Consider the following 19,823-nt stretch of genomic DNA (forward strand, 5'->3'; position numbering starts at 1 on the left):
GTATGGACCTTGCCCTAACCATGGCACTTCGTCATTCCAGCGTTAAAGCTCTGCACCAACAACTCAAATCCCTTCCAAAACGTTCCAGGAACTCATATTCATCAACAAATAACGTTAAAGCGCAAAGACATACGTAAAACGAATTGGAAAAAATATGAACGAAAGTGGTGATCTTAATGCATGAGTTCTAGATACCCTTACCTATCACGTTCTACCTGGACTCACTCTTTGATGTCTCAGAAGCATAATAGAACGTTAGCTTACCCTGGAATCGGTATGAAACAAGGAATGCAAGTTGCCCTAGTTTTCTTGTATTTTTTGGAAACTTGGGGAAGGGTTTTTTGGACTAGGATTTCGTGGCTTTTAGGTCTATGATGCTTTGCTTATATATGTGAAGGAATTTAGGGCAAGAGTTTGGAAACAAAGTCAAGAGATTGGTGAGAGAAGAGATTGATCAAAATTTGATTGGAAGTTACATGAAATATTGTCATATTTGCTTCAATCTTTCTCCAATCAAGTATATTTGATTTGCTTGATCCCCAAGGATGATCTTGTGATTGGAAAAATTAAATCATGCATTAATTTGATTTGATTTTATTTTTTTCTTTGATTTATATTGAATAAAAATCAAAAAATAATAAAATAAATATCCAAACCAAGTGCCAACGAAATTATATGGTCTTCAAGGTGTTTCTTGGGCTTTTATATGATTCAAGATAAAGCCCTATGATTTGATTCAATATTTTTGGCATTTTACTTGATTTACTTACTATTTAAATGAATAAAATTCAAATAAATAGAAATAAAAATGCCAAAAACATAAGGATGACTTTATAGGCCATTTTATAGATCATATGTGTGTTTAGAATCCCAAACTTAAGCCCATTAGTTCAAATATCCAAAATTCTCCACTTTGCTTTTTGTGCATTTTCTCAAAATCGCTCAACTTGTACAAGCCATAACTCTCTCAATTTTTATCATATGGAGATGTTTTAGGACTTTTTGGAAATCCCAAGATGTCCTCTACAAGCCACTTTGGGACATATTTTCCATTTGGAGAATTTATCTTGATGATATGGCTCCTGGAAGAAAATAGCTTTTAGCGATCTTCTAGAAAGACCTGTAATGTTTTGGCTCATATCTCTTATGCAGAAGCATTTCTTGACCTTGAGCCCAACATCAAAGTTGTAGAGAATCAAATTTACTTAAGAATGAGATTCGGTTGAGGAATTTCCTAGAAAGTATGAGAAAGATATGGCTGGTCAAAGTTCGGTTGATTTTTACCTAGAAACCCTAAATTAGCAACTTTGTACTTTTGGTGATTTTGGAGCTTTTCTTGATGAATCATGGTCAACCCTTGATCAAATGATGAATGACACTTCAAAATGAGAATGTTGACAAAAAATCAGGAACTTTGATTGTGATTTGACCATAGTTTGACTTTTAGGTCAACTAGTCGATTATTGATCGTTTTGGCCATTGGATGAGCAATCTTTTGATTCAGAGCTTGAAAATTGATATGAGGATTATTTGAGGCATATAAGAGACCATGGGATCCACTTGAGGTATCAGAAATTGATTTTACTTTGAGAAGATCAAAACCCTAGTTTTGGTCCTCCATACTTAGAAGGAGAATGAATGTGCTTGCAATTAGAGATTGTGTGAGCCAGTGGAGACTACCCGAGCCAAACTATCTTGAAATATAATGGGCAAATTTTGGGGTATGACAGGGATCCTCTTCTGCTGGCTGGACACCTTTAGATGTCGAGCAGTTCTGCGTTGAGCAAACTCGCCAAGGTGTGGAGATTGAGAGAATTGTGACTGAGCAGCTTCGGCAAGGAGCTGCCATTGATGATATCCAAAGAATGATGCAGCAGATGATGTTGCACTTTCCACCTCAGCACCCGCCTCCGCAGTAGACTGTGAGTCCTTTCCGCACTTAGGCTGAAACATTGGGGACAATGTTCAGTTTAGGTGGGGGAGGGGTCCTTTTCGTTTGTTTCCTTTTCGTTGGTTTTTCTTTTTACTTTTCTTTTCGTAATTGTCTAATTTTTCTATGTGTTTCTGTTTTTATCTAGTTTTTTTTGGTTTTTTGTGGCTTTGTGTGGTATGTCTGTTTTGTTTGTTACAGATTGATTAGCAACCACTGAATGACTGATGCAATTGTAGTAAGTGGATGAGAGATACAACCTAAACTTGTTTCTTCAAGGCACCCTGGAAGTTGATGTCATCGGAGAAAAGTACCTGTTGGACGCATCGTGTCGCTACTAGATTGAAAAGGGTGGATAGCACTTGAACCAAAAAGAAATTGCATGACACTAGGAGTAGTCTGGAACCTGCAAGCTAATTTATCCAACATGGTGAGGTATATCAGAGCCAAACACTACGAACTCATCATGAGGGCATCCAGGTATGACTTTATCACTCCGATTTTGCGTTTATTCTACGGACACACAATGATATGAGGACACACACTGAGGCACTTGTTTGTTTTTACCCATGAGCCTTCACAACCACCCTTGATAATATGTATCCCTTGTAAACCCCTTTTGAGCCATCTCCTTTTGTTTGTTTTAACCACATAAATTAACCCCGAGCCAAACACTCCTTACCCTTGCTCGGTATTCATGTTGTGTTGTTTTCCTAGATTGTGCAAAAGTAATAAGTTTGGGGTCGAGCGTGTAGAAGAGGCAAGTGCAAATGAAAAGTGAGACATTTAGATGTCATAAAAAAAAGAGAAAAAAAAGTGTGAAAAGGAGCAAAAGCACTTGCCTAAACAAATAGACTCGAGTGCAAGAAAAACATCCATGTCAAAATGAATGGGTTGATGAGTCTAAAGATGTAGATCCCTTGTGAAAAATTCATGTATAACAAAAGAAAAAAAAAGAAGAGAAAACACACGACAGGAATACCGAGCCGCAAACCATTAGTACACCTCTTTCTTTGTTTATCCCACCGTACCTAAGCCCCGTTACATCCGAAAAAGACCTCAAAAGGTGTGTGAATTCTGTCTGTGCAGTGAAAGTAGAATCTATTCAAAGTTAAGAGCAGATATTGCATATCTTGATTTATGAGTGAAACACTTTAACCACGAGAGATTGGGTGAGATTGTGAGAAAGCTTGCAGGTGATGGGGTACTCTGATGTGAATATGCGATAAGAAGTTTGGTTTAATACGCTGGAAGCTTGATTAAGAAGGTAGAAGCACTATGCGAATAACATCGGTGACATTGAGGAAGAAAGAGTCCAGGGTGACCTCTATAAATGTCTCTTGCATCACTTGAGGACAAGCAATGAGATAAGTTTGGGGTTGTGATCGGTCACCATTTTCATATAATTTTCATCATGCATTCGGTCCACATCTATCAATCCGGTAACACTTTGGTGTGAGTTTCGTGGAAAATGTTTAAGTTCTTGCATTTTATTTGATTGTTCATTTCATTGTTTGTTTTAAGTATTTATTTAAGTTTCAGATGTTTTTTTATGCCGTTTGGTTAGTTGTGTACAAGTTTTAGGTTTGAACAAGGCATCTTAAGTGTCAGAGCAACAAGGAAGAAGGAGGAACAAGAGACAGATGAAAAAGTACAAGTCTGGGGTCAAACACAGCCGGTCGTGCTTCAGCACACGACCCGTGTCAAGTATCAGAAGAAGCTGCATACATAATCCAGGGAGCAAGCACGGTCACCCGTGTGCCCAAGCACGGCCCGTGCGGCTAGAAGACTCTGCTGCATTCATTTTCCAGAGGGCCAACACGGCCGGCCGTGTGGCTTGGCACGGCCCGTGTTGGCAGGCGCGTAAATCCCCAATTTTGTAGTTTTTGGCACTGAAACTTAGATCCAAGGGCACTTTTGACTTTGTACTGCTTGAGGCTTGTATGGAGACTATTTAGGGTTATGTTTTAAGAAAAAAAAAGAGACTTTTGATTGTACGATAGAATTCCAAAGAGAAGAGAGATAGCTTCATCAAGGTTTTGGAAGACGAAGAGATTCAATGGTGGACACCATTGAAGATCAAAGTTCTCCTAATATTTGTAATGTCTAAACTTTTGAATTTTGGTTTCTTGAATATTATGAAAGGCTAAACCCCCCAATGCCAGGGGGTGTCCCTGATTTTAATTGTAATGACTATGATCTACGTATTTCTTTAATCAAGTATTCATAATTTGCAATTTGATTGTTTATTATTTTTAATGCTCTCTTTGTCGGAAAAACAAGATTGATCTACGGTTAACAATCTGTAGGACTACGGTTGTTAAGGTTTTTAAACAATTAAATCTTGTAGTATCACCTAGGACTAGGGATACCGTAAGGTTATTTGAATATTCTTGATTACTTACATCTTTGGTTTACAAACCTTTGTTTCTAAGGACTTAGGCATTAGGATTGCAAACCAAAAGGTTTTCACTAAGGACTTAGGAAAACACCCTTAAGGACAAATAGTTGCATCATATGAACTTGTTAAAGAGATCTTTATACAGAGTCATTATAAGGCTGATCATACACCTACCTTGGCATTACTCTAAATTTATATCAAAAGCTCAACTTTAATTTCAGCTTCTATTTAGTATTTTTAATCTATTTCATTCAGTCTTTTAAAACAACACTCCTATGATCTTTTGTTTAATTGACTCTGTATAATAACTTGTATTTCCTACGCAATCCTTGTGATCGATACTTGGGGTAAAACCCATTATAACTACACCGTGAAAATAGTACACTTGCTATTTTTCCGATCATCTACGTTCCTAGAGGCATGGATATTTATGGAGATCCTCCTTTCCCTTTCGTTGGTTCCATGACCTTTTGCGAGGTCACTTATTGAACAGTGCAATCTTCCTGCTACCTAGAAGTTAAGTACATATTCATAGCAATTCTTCCTATGAATATGTACTTAACTCCTAGGTACATGGTTCGATTCCTGCGGGAGGCAAAAACAATATTTCTTGGGCAGTCGGTAAGCGGATCTAGGGGGAGTATTGATTAAGCTGGTGACATGCTCGGTTGGCCGACACGATTGATGCGTGCAGCGGATATCAGGGTGTTACATTAATAGCTCAAGTGGTAGCAGGAATTGCTATGAATATGTACTTAACCCCTAGGTACATGGTTCGATTCCTACGGGAGGCAAAAACAATATTTCTTGGGCAGCCGATAAGCGGACCTAGGGGGAGTATTGATTAAGCTGGTGACATGCTCGGTTGGCCGACACGATTGATGTGTGCAACGGATATCGGGGTGTTACAAGTGAGTCTGTTAGCGATGGCTTGAGAATTTTGTTGTTTGATCATTCTCAATATGTCATTCAATAATCCATGAGCTGCCTCCGATCCTAAATTGGCTTCCAAGAGTTGGAAACAAGGGTGTGCTTCGCACCCAATGGTTGTAGGAGGTGCCTTTATCCGGTTGGACAGTCCTTCTGCATGGAATTGCTAAGCCTTGACTGTGAGCGAGGGAGGTTGAGGAACACCCTTAATTATCTCCAATGGCACGCAATTTTGTTGTATAACATGAGGAGTATGTGAAAGATGATTTTCGGCACTGCCGCTTGTCATTGCAGCCATTCGTTGAGCGGCGGAACGAGTAAATTTTGACGATTCCATTGCTTGAAGGTTCTGGTGGGATGATTTTGAATGCAAATTCAGTTAAACTAATTGGAAACATAAATTTACGCCTTAAGTGAAGTAGATTTGGACCTGAGATCAAGAAAGCATGGTAAACGTAGGAATTCGATGTTTATTCCCAAAGACGGTGCAAATGTTCGACACGAGAACAAGATGATGCTCATATAAATTGATATGAGTATTCTGTTGCAGTGGAGCTTTGATTTCGATGCGATAGATGAAGCTAACTACAAAATTAGCACTTCAACGCCCAAGTTAGCGTGTTCAATGAATAATGGAATTTCAAATGGGAAAAAGTTACTTGAAAAATGGGCGCTTTGCTTTCTCTGTAACTAAAATGCGAATGATGGACGAAAAACAAAGACAACTGTAAGATGAATATGATGACTTTCATAGTTTTTATTCTAGGGAGTCGCGAGTAACCCCGTAGTCTACATTTGTCTTGCTTGTCTCCTCTTAGATATTAAACCCTACTCTCTGACCCATTAAAAAATAAAATAAATAATATTATAAATATTAAATTAATTATTTATTTTAAAATAAAAATTATGGATAACCAAAGGATGACATGTCATATCAATGGATATGTACGTGCAAAAGCGAGAGTAAAAAATTAAAATAAAAGTTTTTTATACTTTAACTTGGCTTTATTTATAAATATGTTTTACCTTTCCAAAAAAATACAAAAAACAAAAAGTAAATTAGGTAAGACAAAACACGTCAAAGATAAAATTTTAATTCTTGATGCAAATCAAATTAGAGACCACCGCAAACATAATGAGATATTTTTATAAATATTAACTAATAAAAATTAATTGATAAAATATTTTATTTTACAGAAAAGAAAAACTATTAAATTATTTTGTTATGTTAATACCTAATTTATTTTTTGTAAATAAGTAGTATATAATAGAATACAACTAAATAGGTGTATAGAAAATGATTTCACGAATCCTTATCATTTAACTATATATAAAATTATAAACCATTGATAGTTAAATTTTTATGTCTTATCTTGTAGGTGTAAAGAAATCTATACTATTAAAATAATACAATCAATTATTTGATTTTAAAGTGATTATAATTCAATAAAAAAATTAATTATGATAAAATTAAATGTTTTAATTAATATTATTAAAACTATCATCTTTTATATCATTTTTGCTTTTAAAAAAATATTTTTTAATAAAAAACAATTTATTTTTTAACGTTAACATCGCATATACCTAAAAAAATAAGATAATATTTTATCACATGTTTTAATATTCCAACTCACGTTCAACACTATTTTCACACAAATTTCTAGAAATCCGTCATTTGATTCAATGTGCTACAATTCCAAACATGCTAACAATTCAAAAAAAATTATAAAAAATATAAAATACCAAATACTAAAAAAAGAAAAAAATAATAAAAAGTGTATACTATACAGTTTGCACATGCCTTTTATTTACGAACATCACCAACGGCTATATTATCTTTGAAGAGGCACGTTCTATCGTCCGATAAACGTAAAACAAATCCAACGGTCAAAAACAACTCAGAATTCGACCGTTGAAGAGAGAATCGTTGCTTCCATCAACTTCATAAAGCGCTATTACATTGTCTAAATTCATATCCATTTCTCATTCTTCTTCATTCTACAAAACCAGAGAGTGCGAGGGTGTGAACAGTGTTTGATTCCACCCTCAAGAATCATCATACTTTTCAAATCGTAAACAAAAGTTTCGTAATGGCTTCAAGACCCATTGTTCCTCAACAACAACAAAGAGGTGTGTGTTTTCTTCAATCATTGTACAGATTTTGATCGAGTTTTTTTGTTATGCTTCTTTGATTCTTTTCCGGGTTCAAGTTTTTTTGTTCAAAGATTCGAACTTTGGGTCTTCAACATGTATGAAACACGATCTTGTAAATCTGGGATTTTGCAAGAAACCCAGATGAAAGATCTTGTTTTGATTTCATAGATCTGTTTGGTTTTAAATAAAGTTTAAAATTTTCTGGGTTATGCTTCAGATCTAGCAAATGGGTCTTGTTCTTGTTTGTGTTTTTTTTTTGTTTTTGTTTTTGGTTTGTGTTTGGATTGAAATCTGACATTTTTCTAATGTTTTTTTTTTATTTGTTTTTTGAAATGTCATAGGTGATGCTGTTGTGGGGGGAGGAAAACAGCAGAAGAAGAACGTTGCAGGAGGAGAAGGAAGGAACCGTAGAGCAGCACTTCTTGATATTGGTAATGTGGTCACTGCGGTAAGAGGTGTTGAAGTCAAGCCGAATCGTCCCATCACAAGGTTCTTATCTTCTCTTTCTCTCCATCTCTTGTTTTCTCTCTTCACTCTTTTGATTCCCTACTGATTTTGGTAATTCTTTTAGGAATTTCTGTGCACAACTACTTGCCAATGCTCAAGCAGCAGCTGCTGCTGATAATAACAAGGTTCACTTATATTATTTCTTTGAATTCTTTTCATTGTTAGGTTAATGATGATGGTTGTTTTCTGAGATTGGTGTTGTTTTTTTGTATATTGTGAAATTGAAGAAACAGGTCTGTGCTAATGTGGCACCTGGACCTGTTCCTCCTCATGCTGCTGCTAAGGGTGTTCCAGTGGCTAAAAGAGTCGCAGTGGCCCCTAAACCTGTTCAGAAGAAAGTTACTGCAAAACCAAAGCCTGTGGAAGTAGTTGATATAGTAAGTTCTGAAGAAGAAAATAGCAGTAAAGAAAAGTCTGTGCACAACAAAAAGGATGGAGAGGTTAATTCCAGGAAGAAATCATCACGCACTCTTACTTCTGTTCTCACAGCTAGAAGCAAGGTTTGTTGATTCTGTTGTAAGCAAATAAACATGTTATGGTGGGTTAGATTTTGATCTGTTTATATGTTCTTTTCTTTTAGGCTGCATGTGGTTTGACTAACAAACCTAAGGAGATTGTTGACATTGATGCTGCTGATGTTAACAATGAACTTGCTGCTGTTGAATATCTGGATGACATTTACAAGTTCTACAAGTTAGTTGAGGTAACAATAAGAAACAAGTTTTGTGTTTGTTTTCTCATTCTTTAATACTTTGTTTTGAATCTGATGTGTATTGTATGGTGTTCAATTGTGCATGGATTGTTGAATAATGAAGAATGAGAGCCGTCCACATGATTACATGGACTCACAACCTGAGATTAACGAAAAGATGAGAGCTATACTCATTGATTGGCTGGTAGATGTTCACACAAAATTCGAACTTTCACCTGAAGCCCTTTACCTCACAATCAACATAGTTGATAGATTCTTAGCTATCTGCCTTGTGTCAAGAAGGGAACTTCAATTGGTTGGCGTCAGTGCCATGTTGATGGCATCGAAGTACGAGGAAATCTGGCCACCCGAGGTCAATGACTTTGTGTGCCTCTCAGATAGAGCTTACACTCATGAACAGATACTCATCATGGAGAAGACCATCCTAGGGAAGCTTGAATGGACACTGACAGTTCCTACACCATTTGTTTTCTTAGTCCGATTCATCAAGGCGGCTTCAGTATCGCTATCTCCTTTTGATCAACAGGTTTTCGAGAACATGGCTCATTTTCTTTCTGAGCTGGGAATGCAGCATTATGCTACCTTGATGTACAGTCCTTCAATGATGGCTGCAGCAGCTGTTTATGCAGCAAGGTGCACATTGAATAAGAGTCCTGCTTGGGACGAAACACTTAAGGTGCACACTGGTTACTCAGAAGAAGAATTGATGGGTTGTGCTAGATTGTTGGTGAGTTTTCACACTGGTATTGCGACTGCAAAGCTGAAGGTCTTGTACAAAAAGTACTGTGATCCTCAGAGAGGTGCTGTTGCTGCACTTCCACCGGCCAAGAACCTTATATCTGCTGCAGTAGGTTCTTCTTAGATTTGTTATTGAAATAAACAAAGGAAGCTGCATGAGTTTTTAGGTTTCTGTAGGGCTCTCAGCAATAACCATTTGTTATTGTATTTTTTTCTTTTCATTGTTTAGACCTTTTTCAAATGTTGTGAAATTAAAATTTCATATACAAGCTTCCTCATTTCTCTTTATCCAATATTTCTTATTCAGTTAGGATTCATTCTCACATCATATAACAGAAAATTGGTAAAACTATATAACAAAATTTAATATAAAAAAGTTCGCCATTTACAGAATTGTATTTTTCTTGGTTGAAATTGGCAGTAAAAGGGAGGTACAAGCAACATTTTTATTATCTCTTCATTTTTTGGAGTTTAGGAAACTGTATTTGCAGGAGTTTCATTGACTTTTGTAGAACTGTGACAAGATTGTTGTATGTATGTAGTGTACAAGGTTCAATTTGTATCATCAAATTGTTTGTGTACAAGGTTCAACTGTGCAAGGTTCAAATTGTTTGTGTCAGCTTGTTCAAGGTTCAATTTGTCAACACAACTTGTACCCATATTTTCTTTTATCTTCTTGACATCAATGAAGGAATCACCAACAAATCCCTTATATTATTTAATTATCCACTTAAAAGTATCTCTTTATTCTTGATGTATGATTGCTATGGATGAACAAGATACGTCTACTCTTGTCCTTAATTCAAGCATTAATTTTCATAACATTTGTATATAATTTCACTTAAGTTGTTCGTTTCTTTAAAAAAGACGTTAATTTTCTGATGTTGAATTATTGTATCATTTATATAGTTATCAATTCCGTCGTTTTCTATTTTTTAAATAGGTTGAAGAAAAATATACAAATGTTGTTCGGATAATTTAAAAACGAATGGAGTCCACCATGTTCCTTCCTCTCCAATTTGGGCGGAATGAACAATTTGTCTTATTCCGTCATAAAATTTTCAAACAATAGAATAATATTTTCGTTCTGCTCTGTTCCATTCCTGTCCATCCTATGCTCTATTTTGCTCCGTTCATTTCGTAATATCCAAACATAACCTAAAATCAAATTAGTGTAACAACAATTAAATAAATATTTTAATATCATGACTTCAAAACACTAAAATCAAATTAATCGAATTAGTACATGCATAATTTTTTTACTCAAATATATTTAAACAATTTATAGTTAAAAAATAGTTTAATAATTAATTTTGTAAAATAAATTATTATTGAAACATTAGAAATAAAACAGCCCAAACAAAAAATAATAAGAGGATTTCTCTTATAAAGGACATGATTGTTAAACCCCTACTTTGTTCCAAAAAAAGAAAAAGAAAAAGAGAGGGTAAAACCCTAAAACCCTGCCGTGCAAAAAGAAAAGGTTGAGTTGTGTATACTGTGATGTGAAGCATTTTGTCAAACATCTACCACGCATTTTCACAGCTTCTTCTTCTCTGCATTACTTTTTCTTCTCAAATACCACTTCACACATAAAACTCACAAGCTCTCAATAATGTCTTCGAGTTCAAAGCATAACAGTAGTAGTAAAAAGAAGCAATCAAAATCACAATCAAGGTTATCATCATCTTCAATTTCCGAGCCGGCCACTCCACCCCGCACCATAGCCGACCCACAGCAGCTCGCCTCTCTACGCCAAGAAGCTTCTCGAATCTTCCCATCCTTCATTTCAGAATCTGCTTTGGTTGGCGAAATCACCGATGTTGAGTCTACCGATTCCCTCTCCAAAGGCTCTAAAATTTGGCTTTCCGAGTCTTCTATGGTGGCATCTTCTGTTGCTCCGGGTTCACTTGTTTCGGTAAACTATTTTTTTGTTTGTTTTTTTCTTCTTCAATTTTTGGGGTTTTATGCTGCAACTCTAGTTTATGATTATTTCTCAATTTCCATTGATTTTGTAGGTGTCTATTCCCGCTTCAAGTAAAGAGATTATGCAATTGCATAACTTTCCTCTCACGTCATTGACCACTGAATGTGTTAGATACTACGGATTGGAAACTTGCAACACATTCAATCATGTTGCAGGAAACTACTTTGCTCTTGCAACTGTGTTTCCTTCTAAGAAGGTTAGTACTTTTGTTTTGTTATTCATTGTGTTTATTGTTGATATGTAAACAAATTTACATTTTATCATTCTTTCATTGAATTAAATTAAATTTTTGTATTCATGTATTGTGAAGGAGAATTCAGAGAGAGTTGGATACTTTTGTTAGAGAGAGTTGGAATAACACCATGGTGGTAACGGGTTTAAGTAGTTTGAGAATGTAGAGAGAAAACCTGAAGGTTTTGCCAAAAGTAGATAAGGTGAAGAGTAGTCAAACCGCTAATGGCAAGGGAAGATATTAGGAAAATTATAAGAGAAACTATTAAGACATATCTCGAGATCAATTGGTTGGATAGGGATATTATATATGACAGAACATTATGGCGTCGTTTATTGTTGTTGTTGAGGTACTAATCCTAATAATATGCCAAAGTAGATATAACCAATACAGGAAGAAGCAAATAATATACTGCTAGATGTTGTTAAGATTGTAGATTGATCTTACCGAAGAACAAACCAAACAAAAGAAAATTACCTATACACCCTAAACAATGGACGCTCTCTCAAACAAGTACCTTCTACTCTGAGATAAATTAAGAAAAAGATTGATTGATAGTATGATCCTACTATGAAATCTTGTACCTGCATAAGACTAAGACTAAGACTAAGATTGATTGATGTTGTTCTTGTTGGATTTCGGTTCATGTTCTCTTTTTAGCTAATGTTCAAAATCCTATATTTTATGACAATTCTATAGGTATTGAAGAGTGGAGTACGTCTGTCTTCTAATCTTTCCATTGTCATGGGATGTCCTCCTTTGGGCATAAGTGTGTTTGTTCACCCATTACAGAAACAATACACATCTTGTATTGCAAATGGAAGCAATGGACTGCATTCTGGAGAAAAAGTGTATAATTGCAAGGAGTTATATCTTCAATTAGCTCCTTGTATGAGTGGACTACCACTGAAAGTCAATAATTTTCTCCCATTAGACGTGTCTAAGTCAAAATCCCGTGCCCAATCTGACAATGATATTGTTGCATCTCCTAAAACACCTTCTTATGGATCAAAGTTTTCTAATGGAACTGTGTATTCTTCCCCCGTATTTGAAGATTCAGCATCAAGTGTAACAAATTACAATGGTCAATCGGTGACTTCATTTGATGTTAGCAAGGCATTAGGAGATGAAAGTTCCAAAAAACTTCTAGAAACATGTGCAACTTCATGGTTATACTCTCGTTGTTTATTGCTGGGGAATCTTGTCAGTGTCCCATTGTTTTCCGAGTTTTGCATTTTCCAAGTGGTGGGAATTAAAAAGGTGCCGGCTACCACACCTGAGTATTGTTCATTGAATGGGAGCATTAATTTAAATCTTGAGGATTCTGATTTTGTAGAGAATGGAAATCTGGCTTTCACTGTCAATTGGGAAACAAAGGTATTTTTATCTTTGCCATCAAATGAAGCATTTGAAGAGTCAGTTCTAAGGGATTTATCGTGTCTGAAACTTGATCACAAGGCTGTTAAACCTAGCATACATGATAATATTTCTAAATTAGGTGGTTTATCTAAAGAAGAAATGCTTTTAAAGGAAACAATTTCTTTTTTAGGGAACGATACTTTATCAAGGTATGTCTTATGTCTTGTCTATTTTATGTTTTCACCTGTATGTCATATAAAGTTGAAGAGTTATATATATTAATACTCTTGCTGTAAATTGTTTGTTGGTGAATGCATCATTGTGGATTCAAGTAGTGCTGATTGTAGACTATGGTTACTGCAGCAAACTGTCTATAATTAAATATCTAATGGAATATGTTAAGTACTTCCTTCTCCCTCATTTTTGTTATATTTTTTTAGAATGATTTAAGTAATCTTCCTCTTACACCCTGATTGGAAATGAAGAACTTTCTTTTGTCACCTCTCTTTCTCTCTGCTAATGGATAACCATTAGATTTTTACTCATAAGAGAAGGCCTTCGTATCAGTGACTGGTGTGCCTCATCTCAATATATATTTAAGGTTCAGGTAGTACATCTAGTGATCTTATTAGGAATAATTTGCACATGTCATCATGCCTTTTCTTTTTATTTTTATTTTTCTTGTAAACATGACATCATTCTGTAAAATATTTGTTGATTGTCCAAATAAGAAGAACTGCATGTTTGGTCTTAATATGGTCACTTTAGTGTAAGTATGGATGTTGGGACAATTTTCTAATTATCGAATTTGTAGTTCAAACCTCTATTCTCATAGTGGTATGTCCTCACATACTTCTATGCACACCTGCAAACAATTCCGCATATTTATGTGTTTATGTTTCTTCGTTTTTGTAATATGTAGATTTGGTATGCATAATACTAAAGGAGTCCTTCTTCATGGCCCACCTGGTACAGGAAAGACTTCTCTGGCTCAATTATGTGCTCATGATGCTGGGGTCAGATTTTTCTCAATCAATGGACCCGAAATTGTTACCTCGAATTACGGGGAAAGTGAGAAAGCATTGCAAGACGTTTTTGATTCAGCTATTCAAGCTGCACCTGCCGTGGTTAGATATTTTGAAATTTATTATAAGTCCTTGAAATTATTACCTCTGATATTTTGAAAGCATTGCAATTCCTTGAACTCGCTTGAATTATCTGGAAATTTATTATAAACCAGTTCTTTATTTCCTATAATTATTTGGGAGTGATGGTGAAAGATTTCAATTCTTTCAGTGTAAAAAGACAGTCTATTGCATTGTCTTGTAAGTTGTGTCTATATTTTTTCCTGATTTAAGCAGTCCAATAGACAAAACGTAGAGGTGGGAATTACAATTTTTAAGCAGATGATATTTTCTTTTTAACGATTATTAGAATTTCTCAAACTGACATAGTGTGAGGAGGTCTGCTCTCTATCAATGTTTCTACAATTTCGACATTTTTCTTCAAGATTTCATTGCTTTTGTTTGCATGGTTAACTATTTTCAAGGCTTGCACTTGATTTGCTGGGAATAGTCTCACTTATTTTGAACCTGATGTTTTTATGTTCGAAGTTCTTCTAAGTTGCTGAATCTCAATGATTGGATTTTTGTTATCATGCACAGGTATTTATAGATGAAATAGATGCAATTGCCCCTCCAAGGAAAGATGGTGGTGATGAGCTATCTAACAGATTGGTTGGAACATTATTGCTTTTGATGGATGGAATTAGAAGAAATGAAGGGTTACTTGTAATTGCTGCTACTAATAGGCTTGACCATATTGATCCAGCTCTCAGACGACCTGGGAGATTCGGCGTGGAAATTGAAATCGGTAAGATTTAAGCTAATAGCTCCTTATGAATAATATTTTATTACCTAGAAATGGATAAGCTATTAGCTCATTAAATAATGTGGCAACTCATCATTGGATAACAGTGTGAAACTTTTTAATACAATGTATATGAATCAAACTCGTAATTTATAAATCTATCTATTACTGTAATATACTACTCTATCCGGACTCAATTATAAACAAAAAGGTGTCTCTAGAGTAGGCAGAGAAGAGGTAGTTAGTGTTACTTTAGCCTATCCTTAGTACTTGAATTTCAATATTTCATTCAATTGGAGCTTTTTACAAAGTATTTTTTTGTTTATAACTTTAATCTGTATTTAGTACGATGAATTCCTAGAATTCTTTTATCAAACACCACTTCCTTATACTTTCATATGCAATGCAGGTGTGCCATCACAGACGCAGCGAAGAGATATTTTGCGCACTATTCTCTGTGAAATAGATCACTCTCTTTCGGAGACACAAATTGAAGAGCTTGCCTCAATAACTCATGGATTTGTAGGGGCTGATTTAGTCGGCCTTCGAGATTGGGCAACTTTTATACGTCTACGGCGTTATTTTGAACTTAAACATAAAGAGACTTGCAATGATAGTTATGATGATATAATAGAGCAATCCACTCCGTTGAATACTGCAACAAACTCCAGAGACCATTCAGGTATTGGAACTTCTGAAATTATTGATAAGACACCCGAAGAAGAGCCTATTTTGAACGTGACTTTTGAGGATTTTCAGAAGGCTAGGTCTGAAATAAGACCTAGTGCCATGAGAGAGGTATGGTTGATTGCATAATTAGTATTTTGGGAGTCAGTTTTTAATAAAAAATATCTCTTAGCAGAATATGGCTATTTGATTTGGGCTCATTTTGGTTTCCTGAATTTTTCAATAATCCCCTTCTATTTTCACATAATGAAATGCATAAGCTTCCACAATGTATAACCTGTCTACTTGAAATTACTTTTACAAGTGATGTCGATTCTTATCAGTGCCTTCATTCAACAATGAATTGTCAATGGTTGTAGTTTTGTAATTGTCGTCTTAAGAAAAAAGAAATCTCTTTGTAATTGTGTTTTCATGATTTATACTTGATATAAGAATCTGCTTTAGTGAGATAGGAAATTTTAAACCTAAAAAGTATGATTACCTTCTGTCAAAAAGCTGGTGAGTTATTTGTGCTCTCAATAATCATTTTCCTTTTGACAGTATTCTTTTCAAGTGAGGTTGTACATAAAATGTTAAACAAGCATTTTCTTAATCAAATATTTTCCAAAATAAAAAGTGAAGAATAACAGAGTGGTGGTTCTTCCTTTTTTGTCTATCTAGGTGACCCTTGAGGTTCCAAAGGTTAATTGGGAAGATGTTGGTGGCCAGAAGGAGGTCAAAAATCAAGTGTTGGAAGCAGTATTATGGCCCCAAAAGCACCATGATGCATTCACCCGTATTGGGACTGATCCTCCAACAGCTATATTGCTGTTTGGGCCTCCAGGTTGTAGCAAAACCCTCATGGCACGTGCAGTTGCTTCTGAAGCAGGGTTGAACTTTCTAGCAGTCAAGGGTCCCGAACTCTTCAGCAAATGGGTTGGCGAATCTGAGAAGGCTGTTAAATCAATTTTTGAGAAAGCAAGGGCCAATGCCCCATCAATTGTGTTTTTTGATGAAATAGATAGTCTTGCTATAACCCGTGGGAAAGATGGTGAGAGTGTTTCAGTGTCTGATAGAGTCATGGCTCAACTTCTTGTTCAATTGGATGGTAAGTGATGAACCTCGAGCCAGTTGAAATGTGAATGGTCACTAATATAGCCGTTGGCCCAAAAATTACATTAATCACATTTTTCTCTCAACGAAAAAATTTGTCCCTCAGGTGTGCGTAAAAGAGGTGATGTTACTGTCATAGCTGCTACAAATAGGCCAGACAAGATTGACCCTGCTCTCTTAAGACAAGGTATTACCCGTTTTGTTATTCCGTGTCTCTCACTTGCATGCACACACGCAAATACACTAAGGAGGATGAGTTGGTATGACTTTAATCAGTCGCTTAAATATCTCTATTTGCAGGACGCTTTGACCGTCTGCTATATGTTGGACCTCCAAATGAGGTTGACAGAGAAGAGATATTTAGCATTCATTTGCGCAAAACACCGCATGATTCTGATGTTAGCATGAAAGAACTGGCTCAACTGACAGACGGTTTTACTGGGGCTGATATATCACTTGTATGTCGAGAAGCAGCTCTTGCTGCATTGGAGGTTAGTCATTCAGCATTGTATATGATGCATGTGTTACAAAAAAAATTAATATGTAAAATTTTTTTGTGACATCAGGAAAACTTTGATGCTTCCGTTGTAAAAATGAAGCACTTTAAGATAGCAATCGAACAGGTTCAGCCAACAGAAGTTCAGTCCTACCAAAAGCTATCAGAAAAATTTCAAAGGGCCGTGTTCTCTCCTGTGATATAAATGGTCAAACTAATCACACATTTGGTAAATATTTCCTATTCCACCATGCATGTTTGCTATATCTTATTTTGTAGTCTATAAGGTGGAGTTAGAAATTAGATGTGTTTGTTGATTTCAGCTGAAATAAATATGGTGTAGAATGTAGAAACATAAATTATTTTATTTATATATTAAGTTCTGTTAGAAGAAATGAAAATATCTTGTTTAGTCTTTTCTGCATGACCATCTGTCATACCAATCCATAATTAAAGTCTTTATTCTTTCTTCCTTCTTTAATTAACGCCCTGTAACTTCAACTGACTAATCATCTTCCTTTTTCATTACTCTGTAGGATGTTCATATAATTTTGCACATTGTTTCTCTATGGCTCTTATCAGATTCAAGCGATCATGTTTTTTAGGATTTCTCTATGGCTAACCCCGATGGTGACTTCAAGCGTGCATAGGAGAGAGAATGGAGATTGAGTTTCTTGAAAAGAGAATGTTCACATTAAATCTTGGCATTATTAATACCCAAATAAGTGTAAATCTGTATTATAACGGCAGTGTGCTGTTCAATTTGAGGGTGGTTTTTGGAGGCAAAATCTATTTCATTTCGAGGAGGATTTAGTCGAGGAGTGTAGGGTTTGTTGATGTTTCTTTTCAGGTTGATAAACAATATAAATAGTGATTTATGAGGAGGTTAATTTGTCAAATCAGCTTATGTTGTAATTTAGAATGAAATTCACTTTGAGGATTTGTCTTTTCAGCTTATATTGAAGATATCTCTTTTTTATATTAGTTTCTGAAAAAGAAATGCAAATATCTTATCCACTCCTACTTGACCAGCTTGTTGATTTTCCCCCATCAACTCCTTAAAGAAGAGTAAATATCCAAAATTTGGGAAGGTGCATGAGTGCACAGGATTGAGTTATGTACCCTAAGCATTGCTACTCTAGTGGAAAATAAAAATTACTCGAAGTATATTTTTGTAAACGTTGCGATATTTCAATACAAATGGACCCCTTTGCAAAAGACGATCCACTCCTAGTCCTACTTAGACTATGAACAATGGTTTATAAATCCAACACCTTCCTTTTTCATTTTTTATATTCCACGTCATCTTCTCTTTCTTCCCCCTAATAATTCAATACATGTTCAATTTTTACTCACTAATTTGCAAAATATTTTCAACACCAATTAATCCACCTCACTTTCAACACTCAATTCAACACCTCATTGCAAACATTCAACTATTAAAAAAATTATTACAGTTAGGAGGTTTCTTCTTCTTCCTGCCGCCCTCCACAACGGAGCTGCGATTAGGCTTATGCCTTTACTAAAATTTTCAATTCTTTTTAAAGTTTAGGTGAATACTAGATTTTTGGTGTAGATACCAATTTTTTTTTTAAAATTTTACCGTTTAAATGAAGAATTTTTGGATTAAGCGTACCACGCAAAACTATGTAGAAATATCGAACATTTGATAAATTGCTGATAAAAATTCAAGTAAATCTTAAAAAATGATGAAGAAACACTGGATATCTGAAAATTTTGGGGACAAAATTATCGGATATTTGGACAGCATCGATAACATATAAAATATATCGGATTTTTTTGAAAAATTTCCAAAATATTCAGTAAATTACAAATTTTTCTGATTTTTTTTTAAATCTACGATAAAAAAATCCATTAGATTCTAGCATTTTTTCTGGATTTTTCCTTAAAATCTGGTAAAAACCTAATTATTTTTGAATTTTTCCTAAAAATCTAGTAAAACTTCAATTTTTTTTTATTTTTATATTTTTCCTAAAAATCCAAGAAAACTTCAAAATGTTTATGGATTTTTCTAATATATCCGGTAAAACATCAAAAAATTTCAAAAAAATGCGTAAAACTCATTGGATTTTTAAATATCCGATAAAAATGCATAAAATACTTCTTGTAACACATTATATAATATATATCATGAATAATACCATACAAGTATTAATTTTGGTACTGACACAACATAAGTGCCTAACGACATCATTTACACACTTGTCCAATGAGTGTTGCTATTCATACACTTGAAATGCTACACCGTATGCATACACCATCACAAATACAAAAGTGTGCTTGTGTTTATGTATTTGAAAAAATAAAAGGAATTATTAAATATATTAAAAAAAGCCAAAACCGTATCAAAGTACGGTGTAGATGTCATTTTTTGATGTACCAATATCGTTTCTCTTGTCCAATATACAAAATACAACCTATGGCACATGATATGGAAAGATGCCTAAATAAAAATTCTAAGACCTAAGTAAAATATCCACATTGCATATAATCCAATCCACAACAGAAGACCAAGATATTGAAAGTCTTCGAAACATTATCAACAAGTTTACTCTTGTCTTTAACCTGCAAGAAACCACATGAAAATTAACAACAACAACAACAATAATAATAATAATAATAATAATAATAATAATAATAATAATAATAATAATAATAATAATAATAATAATAATTATAATAATAATGAGGTGAGATAATAATCTCAC

At 34.8% G+C, this 19,823-nt stretch overlaps 2 protein-coding genes across 3 annotated transcripts; both read left to right on the plus strand.

Annotated features, from left to right (window-relative positions):
• The first annotated feature begins 7,227 nt into the window (after positions 1 to 7,227).
• LOC131622158 (G2/mitotic-specific cyclin S13-7-like) lies at positions 7,228 to 9,660 on the plus strand. 2 transcript variants are annotated; one of them, XM_058893187.1, is made up of 6 exons: positions 7,228 to 7,391; positions 7,757 to 7,904; positions 7,987 to 8,047; positions 8,150 to 8,422; positions 8,503 to 8,625; positions 8,738 to 9,660. In XM_058893187.1, the coding sequence occupies exons 1-6, from the start codon at positions 7,352 to 7,354 to the stop codon at positions 9,494 to 9,496; spliced, it is 1,404 nt and encodes a 467-aa protein (XP_058749170.1). In that variant the 5' UTR covers positions 7,228 to 7,351; the 3' UTR covers positions 9,497 to 9,660. The 2 variants fall into 2 exon arrangements, with proteins under 2 accessions (XP_058749170.1, XP_058749171.1); XM_058893188.1 differs by having other exon boundaries at positions 8,156 to 8,422.
• A 1,124-nt stretch (positions 9,661 to 10,784) lies between these two features.
• LOC131622220 (calmodulin-interacting protein 111) lies at positions 10,785 to 18,074 on the plus strand. Its single transcript, XM_058893245.1, has 11 exons — positions 10,785 to 11,290; positions 11,391 to 11,555; positions 12,291 to 13,159; positions 13,873 to 14,077; positions 14,615 to 14,822; positions 15,229 to 15,617; positions 16,167 to 16,593; positions 16,705 to 16,785; positions 16,899 to 17,089; positions 17,165 to 17,323; positions 17,631 to 18,074. The coding sequence occupies exons 1-10, from the start codon at positions 10,988 to 10,990 to the stop codon at positions 17,297 to 17,299; spliced, it is 2,973 nt and encodes a 990-aa protein (XP_058749228.1). The 5' UTR covers positions 10,785 to 10,987; the 3' UTR covers positions 17,300 to 17,323; positions 17,631 to 18,074.
• Positions 18,075 to 19,823: the final 1,749 nt, after the last annotated feature.

This window comes from Vicia villosa, unplaced genomic scaffold (assembly GCF_029867415.1).
Source record: "Vicia villosa cultivar HV-30 ecotype Madison, WI unplaced genomic scaffold, Vvil1.0 ctg.000025F_1_1, whole genome shotgun sequence".
Lineage (NCBI taxonomy): Eukaryota > Viridiplantae > Streptophyta > Magnoliopsida > Fabales > Fabaceae > Vicia > Vicia villosa.